The sequence below is a fragment of the Hippichthys cyanospilos genome, chromosome 17 (assembly GCF_059441005.1).
Source record: "Hippichthys cyanospilos isolate Australia breed blue-spotted pipefish chromosome 17, RoL_Hcya_1.0, whole genome shotgun sequence".
Lineage (NCBI taxonomy): Eukaryota > Metazoa > Chordata > Actinopteri > Syngnathiformes > Syngnathidae > Hippichthys > Hippichthys cyanospilos.
This window is the reverse complement of record NC_142385.1, coordinates 9706620-9724195: the sequence shown is the minus strand read 5'-3', so window position 1 is coordinate 9724195 and position 17576 is coordinate 9706620. Positions and strand designations below refer to the sequence as shown.

Sequence of the window (17576 nt, the reverse complement as noted above, 5' to 3'; positions counted from 1 at the left end):
TCTTAAGTAGGAGTGGTCACTCACATATCACACCTGGTTCTGGATCTTGGGGAACTCTGTTTATTATATAGAAATTCTGACGTTAAACATCCTCCGGGTGAGCATCTTGGAACAAAATTGTCACCAATACATACTGACAAACGTTTTAACAGCGAGAAGACACTTGCACAGGACTAAAAATAGCTCACTCACAAGCCTAGCTTACATGCAGAGGAAGGGAAAAGTGCAAATGCAGAAGTACAATCACATAGCACCAGAAGCTGTCATGTTTGGTCATGAATTTAATCAGAACACAAATATATTATTGTAAATACTATTAAATAAAATACTATTTGTTTCAAAGCATGATTAAAATATACTTGCAGATTGTATACATCCATAACAAGTACCAATCAATCAGAATACACATTTCAAGTTAAAAGAGGAGTTTTGTATGTCTCTCTTCCAACATCCGTCTTATCTGCCGTATCCCTGGGGGTCATTTGCATTTTTGGATTTATCTTTTCCGCTGGTTTTGCTGATGTGGTATAAAGTGTTGGCCAAGTTTTGCACATGGCAGGTCCCCAACTTGCATCCAGCCTGGGCCGCGCGCCTCTGGCGAAGTAGTCTTACTGCTAAGCTGTTAGCAAGAGGAGAAAATGAATGAACATTAATATAAAGTAGAGTAAAAGAATTAATAAAATAAGCATTAAAAAAGAAGAAATAAAATAAGCATTTAAAATGGAAATGTGATAGACAACCATGGTAATGGGGGGTGACCGTTAAGTTAAAAAAAAAAGTGCTGTATATATTTTTAAGTGGTGCAATATCTGAATGCAAAATGTGAGCATATTCCAGATATTACCAAATGTGTTCTACCTACAGAAAATTCACCAGACTACTATAAAGCCGGTTTATTTTTATCACATGCCGGTTTGGGGGAATTTGTATTTAAATGGCCAACTGTGCAATTCTGAATTAATTTTAAAAAAAAAAGAAGAAGTGAAAAGCACAACACAAGCCACGTGTATTAATATTCATATTATTTCATCATGAAAATTTAAATGGTTCGCCACCCATGTTCTAGTGGAATATTTAGCAATTAAATTTAAAAATTATTAGTAGAGTGGCTAAAGTATTTTTTTCTTTCTTTTTTGACACACAAGCAACTAGTTTCTTGAATTAAAAAAAAAAAGTCCATGACATGACAAAGGCAATGAGGCAACTTTTACGACGACAAGATGACAAAACTGTTGCGCAGTACTGGGCGCCTGCTGCTGTCTACCAAAGCAGTGGTTCCCACACTTTTTACGCAAATTGAAAAGTATGCTCAACTAGCACCACCATAACAACATTTATTGAAATACAACAGCAGATTGGGCTCAAAACTAAACATGATATTAAATTATTGTATTTTAATTTTAAAATACAGCAGAACTGTCCTTAGCTCGTTCACTCCCATCCACGACTTGCTTGTTTCTTTTTTTTAATGCACCTTGGACTAGGGCAGATATTGAATGAACTCATAAAAAGCTGAGGCCACATAATAAATCACCTAACTTGTAACATTTCCACATCTGATATAAAATCACTGTAATGGAGCACACAAGTAATGGTTCAAAATTATTGAATACCTGCGTTTGATTGCATCCATGTCTAGACGTTGCTCTCTTGAGGCAAAAGGGATAATCTTCAAGAATGGACCGTGCTGTTCCAGTGCTTCGTCTGACCTTTCCAACCCTGACGCCTCGACCGTGTCTGCTGTGATGATGTCTTTCTCTAGGCTGTGATTTAGACAAAAAAAAAAATATATATATATATATATATATATATATATATGAAAGCATATATGAAAGCATGCAGGTTGCATTTTAGTCACCTGGGTCTAAGTGGTGAGGTAGCGGTCAAAGGTATAGCCAGTAGCAGCAGAACAGCTATCTCCATGCCGCAGTGCTCTGTGGAAAAAGATTTGAATGAAGTTGTGCTCATGAAGGCTTTTCCAAAAGTTTCCTAGCTGGGTTGGATGAAACCTACCACCAAGATAATGTAGAAATCCGCTGTTGCTTTTGTAGTAAACCATCAATTCAGAGGTGATGTTTTTTTCGCTTAGGGTTTGTCAGGTCGCTAAAGTCTGTCATGCTGTCGCCCCTTCAGGCCTTTTATAGGGTGAAGGAGGTGTGTCGACTGTAGTCATGGTCAGTCCAGGCCAACTCCCAACCTCATTGCCTGTTGACTTTCAGGGATTTGCATCCTAATGTATTGCATGGTTTAATGTAAACAACCTTTGAATAACAGCCAAAACTTAAGACCTTGTACCATGTTTGATGTTTAGATTAATTTTAATGCTCCTCTTTCCCTGATATACACCCCCTCCCCCCTTTTCCTCCACATCCTCCTCCATCCCACCACTCTCAGTCCACTTGCTGCTGAGCAATTGTTCCACAAATCTTTCTTTCTTTTCCATCACCTGCAGGAAGCGCAGTCGGGCCCAAAATAACGCAGATTCTCAGCTGCGTGCTTTTCTTTATCGCTCCATTTTTCCTGTGCCTTTTCCCCTAGAGTCACATTTGCCATCACTGTGTTTATTTCTGAAACGTCCTTCGCTCCCACCAATCCCACCAATCTCTCACATACAGTGTGAAGAAAAACAACCTCTTGATCTTGAACACCTTTGTCAAGCCTGGACTTTATGACATGATAGTATTCCCACGTTAATCATAAAAGGATTTTGAGAGCCCAAAAGTCAATGGACTTGTCAATTTTCCAGAAGTGGGGCCATCGGCATTTGACTGCTTTGCAGTTTTTGATTCACATGCCAAAACCTGCCAAATACTCTTGATATGATTTATTTCATCCCCAACTGTAGTTCAGCACCAGTATGAAAGCGAAAATGTGTAGTTCAGTTTATTTTATGGCAAGTTTCTTGAAATGGCAACTTTTCTTCTTCTGAGTTTTTTTGTCATATGACCTTCACAAACTGGGCCGCTTGCAACTTTGATACCATTTTCAGTTACAATCATGTGGCAAAATGGGCAACACCCCGAGGTGGATAATATAGGAGGATTTTGCTGTTTAATTCATATTCCACAGATGCAATATTAATCCAATAGTGGGGCTGCACTGACTATAATATTTTAAAGAAATTTGTTCTTTACTTCCCTTCAATAATTTAAATATTTGAAAACTTAAAAGTGTGATAGGTAAAATTATTAAACGTGTTTTTATAAGTTCTATAGCGGTGGACCTCAAATGGGGGGTAATAAAAGGTGCCTTGGGGGGTTGGGTATGTGAGCTTCTTTGTAGGTATCAGCAACAGCAAATCTAGTATAATGTTTTTTTAATGCTGTCATGGGTACAGTACACTTTTATTTTCAAATTAAAAACAAAAGAATTGGAACAGGAAGCATCTTAGTGCAACATTATTATTGTGACTTTTTCGCAAAAGCGCATGTCCCCTTATTTTGTCACATGTTGTACGCATGTTCGTTGTCATTAGTGACCCAGTTTTCTAGCAGATGAGCCAGAAAAAAAGTTAGTTACAAAATCCACAAGTTTTAGGTAGTATTTGGCTGATTTTTTTTTTTTTTCCACAGGGGTGCATAATTTAAAAAAAAAAAGAGAAAAGAGAACCACTAGCCTATATTACGGTGGTTCATGCATTGTGATGGGGTTGGCGGGGGACTAAATTTGAAAAAAATTGGCTTCTCAGAAGTATCGTAAATTCATAGTAACACATCCTAAGAAAACTATGTCACACTTTTATTTTTCTATTGCACTGGAAACAATCCAGCATTTTCCAATCACCACACTCATTTTCTTTCAGCCTCTTGTCCTCTCTCCAGTGCGCAACTTCCCTTTGGGAATCTATTGTTTACCTCCATCGTGAGTAGCATCTGGTCGGCTTGTGTCGTCACAGCACTGAGTCATCGCCCAATCACAAGGTAGCATAATAAACTCACGTCATATGATTAAGGGGGAATTATGTGTGATTTTTATGAATTCTGTCATTTCCTCATGTATGCGCTGACACATTGGAGCAAGGAAAAGGACTACGTGCCTAAAGAAAGCAAACTCTCTTCAGCTGACCAGCTCCTGAACTTCCACTCCTGCTGCTACAAAAGTGAGCAATTTACACATGCATTTTACAAAGTCACTACTTGCTGCAATAAATTAGGTTCAGCCAGGTCAATCTAGAAATATGAGACATTCAAAGTCTAATATGATACAACTAACACTAATATGACATAACAGCAGTCTAAATTATGAATCCTTAAAGGGTATTGCTTTTATAATTACAAAGAAAGAACAATACATAATAAAACACAGGACATTTTTTGTAGTTTTTCACTTAATCGAACGGACTTGTAAAACCTTGACTGCAAACACTAAGTTTGGACGCTGACCTACTTTCCCACCAATCACTACTTAGTCTAGTTACCACTACATGAGACTAAGATCACAGTAGAGTACACTGTGATATATTGTAAAAACAAAACCCTATACATACACATCAGCCTAATGGCAGATAGTTAGATGATAGATGTGTGGAGATGCCTAATGCTAAAAGTACCACACAAAGCCATATTACATAAGTCAAGTTGACCAAAGTCTGAAACCGTCTTTTTGGTTGGCGGAGTTCAATTGCGATTTATGGCGTTCCCCGGTGTTCGACAGTAGGTCACAATGTAGCAATAAATTAAAGTTGTTACCACCATTTTAGTGGAAATCATCCATCAATGACAATGTTTGTTTTAAAGGTGCCCCCTGGGTCATCCGTTTCTTTTTTAACTTGAACCTGTTAATATCCTGCCTCAAGTGTCTTGTTCATTTTCAAGAAATATACGTTGGGAGCACTTGGTGGGGACCATTCTCCCCCCTTTTTCCCATTTCTCCCTGACGTAGTGTACATCCTGTTGTTGTCAGGCTGCAGCCACCAGTTTGACACTTGAGAGCCTCTTGGCCCTGCTTCCTCTACCCACTGGGCGCAAGAGTGAGCATCCTGCCAGGAAAGCCTGTCATTCACTATTATATTATCTTCTTTTGGGGCAATTTTAGGAGCTCTCAAGACACCTTCGTGAGCACACATGTAAACATCCTCTTAATTTGAGGCATGATGTCGGAAATGATATGTGACTTTTCTTTGGATTCATTCATTTCATCCGGTAATTGGTGATTTGACGTATTGCGTATAAAATGAATTATTTTTCGTATATATGATGCATTTTCTCAAAATCATTCTTATGTCTTAGAAAATGAAGTGTTGTATCATTATATTCCAAGTCTACACTTAAATCCCTTTAAAATGATGATGATGATCATTTTTAACCTCTGTAAAATGTCATTTGCCCAGGTCATGGTAACCCACAAATGTTTATTTAAGGCAGCTGGACTCTATGTTTATTATTATTATTTTCTACAAAGATTCTCAAATGAATTGAACATTGGGCTAACAAAATCCTTTATGAATTATTATCACCACATATTTACTTTTTATAAGCATGAGCAAGCGTCATAAGGCCAAATATTTCGTTCTCATTTTGTGAAAATAGCTCCATCTAGTGGGAGTTTAAAAAAACAAACGCTGATTTAATTTTGGAATTTCTCTCCATCCTTCTTCTTATCCTCAGTCAGGGCGCAGATTGTCGAACTTGTGAGTATGCGAGGTGGATGCGCTAATCACTATTGCATCTTGCTACTCCAATTTAAAATAATTTGTCAAGTAAGTGTCCTGTTTTTTTCCTAAGTACAGTAGTGTTTTTCCAATTTAGTGCTGGTTACAGTTCCATAATACAACAGGTCAGGGTTATTAGTTGTTGATAGTTGTTTTAATGACTCCACAGCAGGTAGGTAGGAAGAGGAGAGAGCAGTTTTAGCCTCCAAACACCTAGAAAAGGTTAGCCGGTCATCACAGCAATATAAACTCAGAGTCCATTAGTGGATTATAAACTCTGTGGTGCCTTCATCTCTCTTGGATTAACAGGAGAGAGAGTGAGAAAGAGGGAGAGAGAGAGTGGAGAAGTGGAGTGCGACTGGGACTGAGCAGAACCCAGTAGAACGCTTCTGCTGCCGTGACAACACACCTCCATAATTTCCTCCAGGTGATCAAGAAAACCAAGGTAGGTTTGAACAAACTTCCTATCTGAATTTGATAGGTATTTATGTATTGACATGAAAGTATCGAAGGGGTAAATTATTTTGAAATTATATTGACTGAAAGCACACTTTAACATCATAAGTCAAGTAGTTTTGTCTTGCGAGTGCATGACAGATATTGGTCAATCCATTAATGCATAATCTCCACCTCTCGCTGTGATTATTGTGTAACTTCCATTTTAATTATTGGTGTGCGCGTTACAGGAAGAAGCATGGATGTGGACGTGGAGGGGATTATCCGGTGCATCAGGCATGGGGACGAGAGAGCTGTTCATACCCAGCTGCAGGAATTCAACAGAGAGGTAATGTAAACAAGCATACGCTCATTTTACAGCCTGTATGATGATGGCCGTGTGTCGCTGTGTTCCAACAGTACGCCCAGTGTTTCTTCTTTGACGCAGAGGAGAGGGACAGGAGGAAAGTAAGCATCTTTTGCAGTACGTCTCCGCATCCTCCAGCTAAACATCCTTCCAATTGCCCCCCCCCCCCGCCTACTTCTCTTTCCTGTACGTCATCCAGCCTTCTTCCTCAACCTGTCCACAGCTATCCTTCGCAGTCCATCTCTGATTAGTAATTCTGCTGTATCAGTCGTCCCTGATCCTCTCTGTTTGCATGCTCAGGCAGATTGCACCCCGACACAGAACCGTCATCCTGGATCCTGATAATCTTTTTGAAGCTCTGCGGCGCCCTGTGTGAATATCTATCTGTCTTTGATTGCTGTACTGATCTTGCTTCCTTTGTTCTGTCTTCCGTTTTGTTGCTCATGCGTGCTGGCTGCTCGTCTAAAGCAACGAAAATTGGAAGAGGTACATAATCGTTATATTTTTTTTTTCAAAATTGATTCCCAGCCAGACATCAGCAGGTGTGCTACTCAAAATTAGCCAGTTTTCATTTGCTTAAAATGTGTTTGTCTAGCATAAATTAATGTATCTATTGTGACAGGTAAAACAGTAAATGTTTCCACTAGATGCCAAAAGCTGTATTGAATCTTTGCATCCACCTGTTGCCATCCTTGCAACAGAATCATTACATGCTAACCTGAATTGTATGAAGGACAAAAAGTACCAACATTAAATGAATAAATGTTTCATTAAATAATTAAATAAGAGTCCTTCAGTAATTAAATTGAAACAGTTAATTACTCAATGACACACTTAATGAAACATTGATTTATATACTTCCATATTTAAGCTACTTAATCAATTAATTAAGTAAATTAATTAATGAAACAATGGATTAATTTATGTATTTAATGGTACATTTATTTATTTAATTTTGGCACTTTTGGTCTTCCATAGAATAGTCCCAAATGCCTGAAATTTTCTGCACATAAAAACGCTACTTATTTAAATAACGATAATCATTTGTTGTTATGTCTTCCTTGTTTTACCAGTTCAGGAAGAATAAAGTGAGGGAGAGCACCGATTCCGACTCTGACTGTAATGAAAATAACCAGGATGACCGAGGCCTCCTCCTCAGACAGGTTTGGACCCAACTCTACTTCTTATTAAATTTGGGTTTAAATTATTGTATTCTAAAAAGTCCTGAACCCTGCCACCCACCCACAATGTATTAATTGCCTTTAAAAACAAAAATATGTGACACTCCATTATAATACAAAACCCTTATTACAAATTAACAAAAACATTGCTTACAGATTGATTCATGTAATTGATTGATTGATAAGAGTGGTTTTATTTATTCTTGCAATTTATTGTTGCTCTTGAAGATATGTTTACTGTAAATGCAATTTCCACTGGATTACTTTTGTCATTTTTCAACAATTAATTCTCTACACATATGACCAGTGGCACATGGCCTCCCTTTGGTGGTACTTGAAAGAATCACTGCCTGACTACTGTTCAGTTGTATTTAACTTTTAAGGTCAATACATTTGCCCAGTCAACACTTGTAGTGTGTTTAAAAATAATAAATATGCCAATTAATAAAAACATGAATAATTGTGTTTAGTGACAGATAGCCAACAATAGATTTCACTCAAAAAAAAATTAACAATCTAATTCATTTGTAGGCAGGTGTTGACAATAGACATGTGTTTGTCATCAGAGTTTGGCAGTGGTGCTGGTGAGGTTCATAAGTACCGAAGTCCCATGTCACTTGCTGCAAGTGGCTCTGCGAGCCCTGAGAATTCTCTCCCGAGATAAGAGGGTCCTGGGCCCTTTGGTGACAGACGACTCTCTCCTCACTCTGGCCAAAGTGGCTGGCTTGAGCACAATTGAGCCAAAAGACGACATCAGCGAACCTGACTCTGAATTCTACGACAACATCATCTCTTCTCTCGGCCAAGAGGTCAAAACCCCACCGTGTTGCGGGGACGACCACGACTCGGACCAAGAATGCTCGGCCTTCGAGGGCGATGCCGGGAACGACCTCTGCGGTGATCCAGACACTGTCAACTGGCCTGGCAGGTCCAGCATTAACGAAGCACATAGAGGCAGCATCCATCACAAGGAGCTGGAGCAAGGAAGGAAGGACCGCCGAGAGAGCAAAATAGAGGGCGAGGATGTGGAGGACGACAGCGCGTCGGGTGAGGAGGTCCAGAGAAAGGAGGCTTTGAAGGTGTTGTGTAATATGGTGTACAACAGCACTTGGGCGCAGGAGAGGTTCAGCACTCTCAGGTGGGATTCTATCTTCACGATTATGTCAAAGTTGAAGATGTCAAACTACATACGTTGTCCACGTATGCCACTTCTCCTTTTCTTATTCTGTTGTCTCAGGCTGATTTGTGGCCTCAGAGAGCGTCTTTCCTCCAGCGTCACTTGCTCAGCTTCCTCCAGTGTTCAGTTCTATGAATTACGACTCACTTTCCTCGTTACTGCACTGCGACCTGAACTTAGCGCTCAGCTTCAGCAGGTGACTGAAGACTCTTAAATTAACTTTGCGCAAAAACAATGATTCTCAAAGTGGCAAGCAGGCTTTCTCTAGTCTAGTGGCATAATAATCACTGCATTAGAAAACCTTGAAGAAACAGTTACTGTACATTCTGTTACCGCACAGGGACAGGGAGTTGTCTTCTACTTTTAGCTTTCTCTCATTTCCTCCATCAGGAGGGAGGTGTCTCCCTCCTCTCAGCAGCCCTGGAGGGCTGTCTAGGGGTGCAGTGGAAAGAGCAATATGAGTGCGTCCTGGACCCAGCAGCGCCGCCCATTCCACTGGAGGCCTCTCAGCGCATCATCGAGATCCTCAAAATCCTTTTCAACGTCACGCACAGATCCCACAGACAGGCCCCTACTGAGGTGATTTGAATTCATGTAATATTTATTGTCACTTTGCCTTTGCGCTCAATGAAAGTTGGATTCAAAGCTGCACTACTTACGATTGATCTGTGTGTTAACTATGGATTCATTATTTGACGTTTGACATGGTCTGAACTCGAATGTGTGGTTCAATAAGTCAACCTAAAAATGTTCTTTCAGTGTCACATGTTTTATACACCTGCACTGGTCTAAACATGGCATTCTGATTAATGACGTTTGTGAATTATGAATTAAGCAGGAAAATCTAGCCGTTTTTAGCCATCTCAGGGGGCTGGCATTTTGTCACTTCCTGTGGGCTGAAAATGACTTCACAGCTGCTCAGGGCTCAGGTGTTTTCTGGGTTCGGTCATATGACATTTGCAGGCTGAACCGTTATTCTTCATTATCCGAGCCCTGAGCAAATGCGATGTCATTTTTGAGTCGACAGGAAGACACAACATGGCTGCTTCCCTGAGATGGGTAAAAACTGGTGGATTTTGTTGATTCAAATTCCACAAAAATCAGAATACTGTGTATAGCTAGTGGGGCTACAGAGAACATATTACAGTAAAGAAAACTTTTGACTTGTATCAAAAAAGGACTAGAAAGTATAACTAGCTTTCCACAGTAGAAAATAAAATCATAATGTAAATACAGTACTCCCAAAAAACTCAGCACAGATACCTGAAAAATCTCTTTGTCCTGTACTGAAGTATTTATACTTAATTACTTTACCTCCCACTACAGTATCTACCACTATCCACTTATCAGTGTATTGGCGCCCTCTAGGCTGATGCAGCTCTCTACCGCCACCTAGTTGCAATCCTGCGTCTCTGCATGATGCGGAAGTGCTTGACACCCGAGGACACTGATGAACTGCAAGGGTGGGACCTCTTTTCTCTATCATCCCTTCTTGCAATAAACCAGAATCATAAGACTCATGTGGATATAATTTTGGTCTAATTCAAGTGTGAATGAGAAAAAAGTATTCCATTTCATTCTACAATTCAGCCTACAGCATTGTTTTTATCACCAAGCATGTGTGCTTGTGGTGTACTTTTATCCAAAGTCCCAAATTATTTTTGTTTTTGTTATGTAGTCACACAGTCAACCTGTTGTCAGCGCTGCCTCTCCAGTGTCTAGATGTTCTCCTGATGGTGCCGCTGCAGCCCAACTCGGAGCAGTGCCATGGCGTCAACATGGACTGCGTCCAAACGCTGCTGCACTTTATGGAGAGACGTCTGGAATCGGTAGTCTGTTCATTGTTGTTTTAGTGCAGGGAGAGTCCAATCTGAATTCTGGAACTTCAGGTTGTTTATATACGCTGATAAGACATTGGTGTTTTTATTATTTTACTGCCCGGTCATCAAATTATCCTTCATTTTTATTATCTCTCAAAGTAGTTTCCCCACTTGATGATGAAAGCTTTGTTAATGCAGTGCAATGGGGAGAAACTGTTTTTCATTTCAGGGGGATAAAGTCAAAGAGAAACTGACGCCGATCCTCAATCTGCTGACAGAGAGCTGCCGGGCGCACAAAGAAACACGCCACTACATCAGGAAATATGTAAGAAGCCTCACTAAATCTTGTTAACCGTAACAAAAAGGCAAATACTTGGATGAATCAACTCAACCTTTGCAGGTTCTTCCTCCTCTGAGAGATGTTTCCCAGAGGCCGGAAGAAGGTTGCACTGTTAAGAGCCGCTTAATCCGTCTCATGACTCACCTGGATACGGACCTCAAACACTGCGCAGCTGACCTCATTTTTGTCCTCTGCAAGGAAAATGGTAACTACCGCCATTGTGTGCCTATTTTGTGATTATTTGGAAGTTCAATTTTTTTAACATGTTCAAAAATTTAGAACTCAAACAAATCCGAGTAAATCAAAAAATTGTACGGAATGACATACTCTATATACGTTTCTCTTCCAGTCAGGCGTTTTGTTAAGTACACAGGCTACGGCAATGCGGCAGGCCTGCTGGCCACCAGGGGCCTTTTGGGCGGAACAACATCCCGAACCTCCTGCAGTGAGACCACCTACTCCAGCGACTCAGACTCGGATACCGAGGAATACCGTCGAGTTAAAGACCGAGTCAACCCGGTGACGGGGCGAGTGGAAGCGGAGCTGCCGGACCCCATGGAAGGCATGACAGAGGAAGAGAAGGAAGAGGAGGCCAAAAGGCTCATTAGAATCTTCAACAAACTGTCCAGGTCTGTGTTTAGTACACTAATCTCCTTAGAATTCAAAAACGCTTTATAATTGACGAGAGCAAGGCTTTGGCCTAATAGAAGATGCTCCTTCTAATTTAAACTTTCTCAGTATAAAAGAACTTTGGCACCATCTTGTGGCATCTGTGGGTACTTCTTTTTCTTTTCATATTTTCCCCTCAGACGGCACAAGACCACGGGGAATTTACAGTAAAGCTTCTATTACAGTTTCATTGGCTATATGTATCATTTAACCATCTCAAATGACTGCAGGGATAACATTATTCAACCAATGGGAGTGGACGCAGATGGGAAGCTGGTCCCAATGGCAGGACTGCAGGAAGATGTCCTCACTGAAGACTCAGCCTCAGACAATGACACAGATGAACTTGAGAAGAATCAATGAAGTACATTTCTTTTTGGTTCAAATATCGTTTTACTGCAGCGGTTCTCAAAGTAAGGGCTGGGGATCCCCTGGGGTCCATGAGCTAAAATAATTTAAATTATCATTAATTATGATTTGAAAATGTGCTTACCTGCATTTGAGGATCTGCACATGAATAAACTTAAAAACCATACCGTTCTCTACCTTAGTATGACTGCAAGAATAAAGAACGAACTTTTGGTATTTTTAAACCCTGGGTTCATCGTTTCATAAATACTGTCCAGTTGTAGAGTAAAAACATATTTTTCAAAATAAAAGGCAGAATTCCGAGGTAATATTTGTATTTTTGAAATTTACTTCTGACTTTTGTAGTTCATAAAAAATAATGTTTCGATTTTATCTTGTCATGAAATTGCGATTTCTTATGACAACAGAATGTCTTTTGTTTTTGTAAAAATGTTTCCTTTTACCCTCTCCAGGCAGGCGTTGCAAGTTTGCAACAATAAATTTACTTTCCTTTTGCAGCATCACAGTTATCAAAGGAAGGAGGTCCTTGGAATAATTTATCCCATAAGGGGTCCCTGGTGCCAAAATTTTGAGAACCCTAATTTTAATGTCTTAATTCTTATAATATTTATGATTTTGTTATAGAACTGAGAACTTAGAGATGTGACTGTTGGCTTCAGTTTTTAGATGTTTTCCTCCTCTAGGGAAGGACAAATCTAATTTTGTAAACTTCCTATTACAATGGACAACAATATCTGTACACAAAGGCAGTGTTTCCCAAACTTTATTGAGGAAAGGCACATATTTTACATTGGAAAATCTCATGGCACACTGCTACACGTAATTGTCACAGAAGGTATGTAAACATTATTTCATAACAATTATCTTAATTTATCTACAAATTGATTTTATATGACGTATGTTGAATTAAAATTCCCGGTGACACAACCGAGTGAGCGTTATGGGCTCGTGTATTCAAAGTTTGAAATTCCTTTTTTTTCTTTTACTTTGGAAAAGTAATTCCTTATCTGATTCAGTATAAAATGTGTAATGTGGTTATAGTGATTAAACAAAAAATGATGAGAACAGGATGACTGGCGGTCTTCTTGATTGAGTTTGTACACGAAGCAGTCATTTGCAGAGGCACGAGTAAAGGTGAGGAAAAATTAAAACGCGCCGAAAGACCATGCAACGTGTAAAAAAAAAAAAAAAGAAAAAAGGTTCAGCATCAGTCTGTGATCATCTCTTCCAGCGACATTTGCAGGTCAACAGACTTCAAGGAGGACGCACCACCCTCCATCGCCATGTTTTTCAAGAACTCTAAAGATGTGAGTACCACCTGAAGGACAAGAACCAGTCTGACACTTATCCAAAGTCCGAGAATGTATAATATTAAATACCATACAGACTATCAAAAGTAGCATGTACTATACTGCACCCTGGCTGCCAAGGCACGCTACTGTAGATTTTTTTTTTTCTATTTAGATTGGTATGTGATGGCGGTTTAGGGCATTTCAGAAAGATCTTGGTGGATTAAGGTGAATTATTGAAAATGCCAGTGATCACTTTGAATCTATCAGTAGACCTCACCTCCACTATGATGAGTTTCTTGTTCCAGGGCCACTTTTGTGGGTCAGGCCATTTCTCCCCCAAACAGAGGAAAAGGGAGCAGTGACAAGAGTCTGTGCTTTCAAGCGATATAAACTTGAGTATTCCTAAAGGAGACCACAAAATCAACCCAATCGTAGAGGCAAGTAAACACCATATAAAGCATGAGGTTAAAAAAATAAATCTACCGTGGAGAAAATCCCTGAACAAGTAAAGCGGCTGCGGCTCCAGTTTGGAGATTTCCTGAGGGTGTTTGCTCTGATCAAAGTTGGAGAAGCTCCAGAACGCTTTGATTTCGCCACGTCTCTGACCGTAAATGACATCGCCTGACACGCCAATGTCCAAGCCTTCACCTAGCTTGTCCAGGATACACTGGGTCAGCCTGGCTTGTTTTTGATCCTTGATGGTGACGGGTCTTGGAAGAGAGACCAGAGACAGGCCTGACTCGTAGTCCAACACTGACTCCACTAGTTCAGGCCTAAAGCAGAGATAATTGTTTTCATTATTGTGACCTTGATAGACATTTTTCGACATTTTGACATAAGTCTAACCCTTTCACATGAGGTATTGGGGGATTGGTCAGCGCTATAAAAACATCAACGCAGGAGATAAATAGTATATACTTGTGAATATTGTTATATTGTCTTGTATTCATGTAGGTTTATTTCCAATTGGAATGCACCACCCCATACGTTGCCTATTTCGTGTTAGTATGATGCCAAAGTGCCTCCTCTACTAAAAGCTTCATTTTGACATTACCTGTAAACTAAGCGGAATCCAGCTTCGTTGGTAACCAGCTGCTCAGACACCTTCTCCCCTCTGTAGTAAACGATGATCCGGAATTCAGTCTCTGAACATACGAAAACAAGGTGCACCCCTTAAATCGATATTCACACTGTACTTTAAGTATTCTTATCACATCATACTGTATATTCTTAAATATATTGAGATTGATTTGCATTTACAGTATGTAACAGCTCAATCAGCTGTTATCTTCAAGTTCTCCATTTAATTTCACTTACTGAAATTATCTCCATCCTTAGTCCTATTAACGTTGTCTAAAAACTGCTTTGCTAATTGGCCATCGCACGCCCCACCCTCAGCTTCCTCCATTGGATGCACCGGTTGCCCGGGCAACGCCGCTTCGCCGACTGCGCCCTCGGCCGCTACTGGATACGGCTGTTGCCATGGCAATGCGATGTCGCCAATCACGAGCTGATGCTGGAGCTCCTGTTGCTCGGGAGGAAGCTCAAAGGCTGACGCTTCTTCTGTCAGGAGGAAAGTTGGGAGGAACTGAATAAGTCGACAGTGCGAGGTACCTTACAGGCCATAACGAAACATATGGGGTTCTTTTTAACTCACGTTTTGGTATATTTGAAGATGAATGAATTGCAGATACCTGCTTGAGGTCCAATGTTGAGATGCTTAAGACATGTTTGCAGAATGTCCTCATTGGGGGTGGATTCTGTCAGCAAATTTGAGTTGAGAACAGGGAAGCAAAATCTCTCAGGGCTGTCATGAATTTTCTATATTAGCAACTTTCACCTTGAATGGGACAGTATATAAACTCATCCATGATTGGGACAATGTGGCTCTAAAAGGCAGACATGCACAACATTATTATTTGAATGTGTCTTTCAAGAGGACAAACAACACAGGAACATACTTCTTGTCTGGGAGGACTTTCGTGGTGATCAGACTCGGGTTGGCTGGATGTTCCAGTGGGAGAGTTATCTAAAAAAAATACATAATCATTAAACACAGTGGCAGCTTGTTTCTTATTAATCATGCAAGTGTGATTAATGTTATGAAATGCATTGCGATTAAGCTGATATACTGTCATATTAGAATTGTTTAGGTTCGCAGTAAGAAATATTCATGATCACTGCTTTCCTCCTGTCTGAGATTAATCGTGAATCCTACCGACTGAATAATCTTGCACTCTCTCTTCGTATTTTTCATGCCAGGGAAAATACATGGCAATGCTTCAAGATGATGAGGTATCTTAGAAAACGTCATCCATCAGGAATAGGGTCGCATGTAGTGATTTAACACCAATAAGTGGACAGCGGCTCACCTGAAGTCGACTCATCTGGCCAGCGGAACACTTTGTGTGGGTTGGCGGTGTCGTTTTTGTTGTCCCCTATCATTTTGAACTTTTTTGCTCGCAGAGCGCATCGGAAGTTCCGCTTCCATACCGAGGGTTCTCCTTGGATGCGCCCGTTGCCACTCACTTTTGCCCAGCCCTAGAGTCCAGAAGAAGACACGTATTCAAATGACACCAATACCCCAGAGTTACTATTGGGGATAACAGGGAATGTAGCGTTGTTCACAATTCAACAATCACATTCAAAGTTGTGTTAAATGGAAGTCAGGTGCTGTCATTTAATAAAGTTAAGATGTTTAGGCAGGATTTTCTTCTTTCTTGCAGGAACGTTAACATTTTGTGCTTACACTAATTGTTGCTTTTTTTTAACTGTTCATATTCCCTCCACCTTATGTGACCATAGGTCCAGCAAGAGAAAAACAGCCCCGAAGCATGATGCTGCCACCACCACACTTGTATGTATTTTTTTTTTTTTTTTTTTTTTATTGGTGAGCACTTGTGTTTGTGCCAAAGTTTATTTGTGCCAAAACAACATTTGTTCCAAACATACATTTCGGAATTACAGACATAGTTCAAGCTTATTTTTGTCAGATGTAAGGGCAAATACATCCAATGGTATTTAACCAAGGGTGTGTAGACTTTTACTGTAAACGAACAAGATTTCTGCAATTACTGTAAATAATAAGACTAAAAAATACATTCAAGGAAATAACATATTTACCTAAACATTTATTGATTCTAACTTTGTTGAGTGATAGAATGAAATATTTATATTCAAATTTGAATAAATGACTTGCAATAAAAAATTTTATATACAGTATACATTAAGTAAAGCTGCATTGGTATATTTTTTTACATATTTGAACTCTTTGTTACGATTGGCTTAATGCACACCCACAAAGGCAGAGATAGATGGACAGACAGATGTATTGTACGTATGTACCTTGAAGATGAGAATGTCCGTATCTGAAGAGTCTTGCCTCAAGGCGTGTTTCCAAGGGATGCAAAATTCCGTTTGCTGCTGGTTTGTCCAGTGGACGCCAGGATAATTGCCGCTGTCAATCTGAGTCCGAAGCCACTGGCAGAGCAGCGGTTTGGAATGAGCCATCTTTGAAGAAACAACAATAATTAATACACGTTAAGTATTTTGGGGGTGATGTTTCAAAAGCTTCAGTTCTGACTGGCAGCCTCAATGATTTTTTTTTTCCTTTATTATGAATGCTCAAAGAAGCACCGATTGAATGTATATTTCTTTCAGCTTCACTTTACAACAGTAGACATTCCTGACCTGTAGAGGGCGGCATTGCATCATAGACGTCAAAACCGATTTTTAAATCCAGCAACTAAAAAAAAACAAAACAAAACAAACAAACAAAAAAAACACTAGCCATACATGTATCGCTTAGGATTTAACTAATTTTACATTTTCAGACGACAGATAACCTGATTTAGCAACTAAACTAACATACCATAACTGTGATTAAACATTTCTCGAAACAAAAAAGCCAGATGAGTAAACTACATCGTTAAGCGCAATTTTGCATGTTTTAAATACATATGAAACGAGTAACTACATTAATAAAAGTTATATAAAAACTTAGATACCGTTATACGAATACGCTATCTTGTGTGCTATTCAATCTGACCAACTAGACTAGGGTGTTAAAAAAACTCGAACGAACGCATTTTAAACAGCATATACGGTACGATGCGTTTACCTGGAAAAGCGTTCGACCTTTGGATATGATGTGTTCAGTTGCCGTCGTTGTCCAAGTGATACCACGAGCAGCTGGCCTTGTAAATACTAGCAGTGAATAGGGAGTGTCGGTGCTTCCCTCGAAACAACTCGGGAGATTTCACTTTCGTTTTCCAAA

The 17576-nt window shown here is 39.8% G+C and overlaps 3 protein-coding genes across 3 annotated transcripts; 1 reads left to right on the top strand and 2 right to left on the bottom strand.

Annotated features, from left to right (window-relative positions):
* Positions 1 to 43: 43 nt before the first annotated feature.
* Positions 44 to 2131, bottom strand: LOC148409531 (uncharacterized). The gene is made up of 4 exons (XM_088438162.1): positions 2014 to 2131; positions 1859 to 1934; positions 1614 to 1763; positions 44 to 619 (listed from the first exon to the last, which is right to left on the bottom strand). Exons 1-4 carry the CDS (start codon positions 2057 to 2059, stop codon positions 457 to 459), a joined length of 435 nt encoding a protein of 144 aa, XP_088294288.1. The 5' UTR covers positions 2060 to 2131; the 3' UTR covers positions 44 to 456.
* Positions 2132 to 4083: 1952 nt separating this feature from the next.
* Positions 4084 to 13078, top strand: LOC148409530 (chaperone Ric-8A). The gene is made up of 15 exons (XM_088438159.1): positions 4084 to 4099; positions 5960 to 6095; positions 6337 to 6434; positions 6506 to 6553; positions 6921 to 6938; positions 7526 to 7615; positions 8200 to 8771; positions 8871 to 9006; positions 9201 to 9389; positions 10179 to 10273; positions 10489 to 10639; positions 10860 to 10955; positions 11031 to 11175; positions 11320 to 11599; positions 11870 to 13078. Exons 3-15 carry the CDS (start codon positions 6345 to 6347, stop codon positions 12000 to 12002), a joined length of 2043 nt encoding a protein of 680 aa, XP_088294285.1. The 5' UTR covers positions 4084 to 4099; positions 5960 to 6095; positions 6337 to 6344; the 3' UTR covers positions 12003 to 13078.
* On the bottom strand, positions 12756 to 17538 carry irf3 (interferon regulatory factor 3). Its single transcript, XM_088438160.1, has 11 exons — positions 17421 to 17538; positions 16646 to 16810; positions 15673 to 15841; positions 15262 to 15329; positions 15141 to 15189; positions 14995 to 15060; positions 14618 to 14863; positions 14355 to 14445; positions 13784 to 14073; positions 13578 to 13702; positions 12756 to 13326 (listed from the first exon to the last, which is right to left on the bottom strand). Exons 2-11 carry the CDS (start codon positions 16808 to 16810, stop codon positions 13216 to 13218), a joined length of 1380 nt encoding a protein of 459 aa, XP_088294286.1. The 5' UTR covers positions 17421 to 17538; the 3' UTR covers positions 12756 to 13215.
* Positions 17539 to 17576: the final 38 nt, after the last annotated feature.

What these genes read in the sequence shown, in the direction of transcription:
- LOC148409530 (XM_088438159.1), top strand. Translation starts at nt 6,345, where the DNA reads ATGGATGTGGACGTGGAGGGGATTATCCGGTGCATCAGGCATGGGGAC. An exon ending in GAGAGGTTCAGCACTCTCAG is followed by an intron (nt 8,772 to 8,870) that starts GTGGGATTCTAT and finishes CTGTTGTCTCAG; the next exon opens with GCTGATTTGTGGCCTCAGAG. An exon ending in GACACTGATGAACTGCAAGG is followed by an intron (nt 10,274 to 10,488) that starts GTGGGACCTCTT and finishes TTTGTTATGTAG; the next exon opens with TCACACAGTCAACCTGTTGT.
- irf3 (XM_088438160.1), bottom strand. Translation starts at nt 16,810, where the DNA reads ATGGCTCATTCCAAACCGCTGCTCTGCCAGTGGCTTCGGACTCAGATT. An exon ending in GCCAGATGAGTCGACTTCAG is followed by an intron (nt 15,330 to 15,672) that starts GTGAGCCGCTGT and finishes TATTTTTTTTAG; the next exon opens with ATAACTCTCCCACTGGAACA. An exon ending in GGATTCCGCTTAGTTTACAG is followed by an intron (nt 14,074 to 14,354) that starts GTAATGTCAAAA and finishes TCTCTGCTTTAG; the next exon opens with GCCTGAACTAGTGGAGTCAG.
- LOC148409531 (XM_088438162.1), bottom strand. Translation starts at nt 2,059, where the DNA reads ATGGTTTACTACAAAAGCAACAGCGGATTTCTACATTATCTTGGTG. An exon ending in ATTTCTACATTATCTTGGTG is followed by an intron (nt 1,935 to 2,013) that starts GTAGGTTTCATC and finishes CTTTTTCCACAG; the next exon opens with AGCACTGCGGCATGGAGATA. An exon ending in ACCTCACCACTTAGACCCAG is followed by an intron (nt 1,764 to 1,858) that starts GTGACTAAAATG and finishes TCTAAATCACAG; the next exon opens with CCTAGAGAAAGACATCATCA.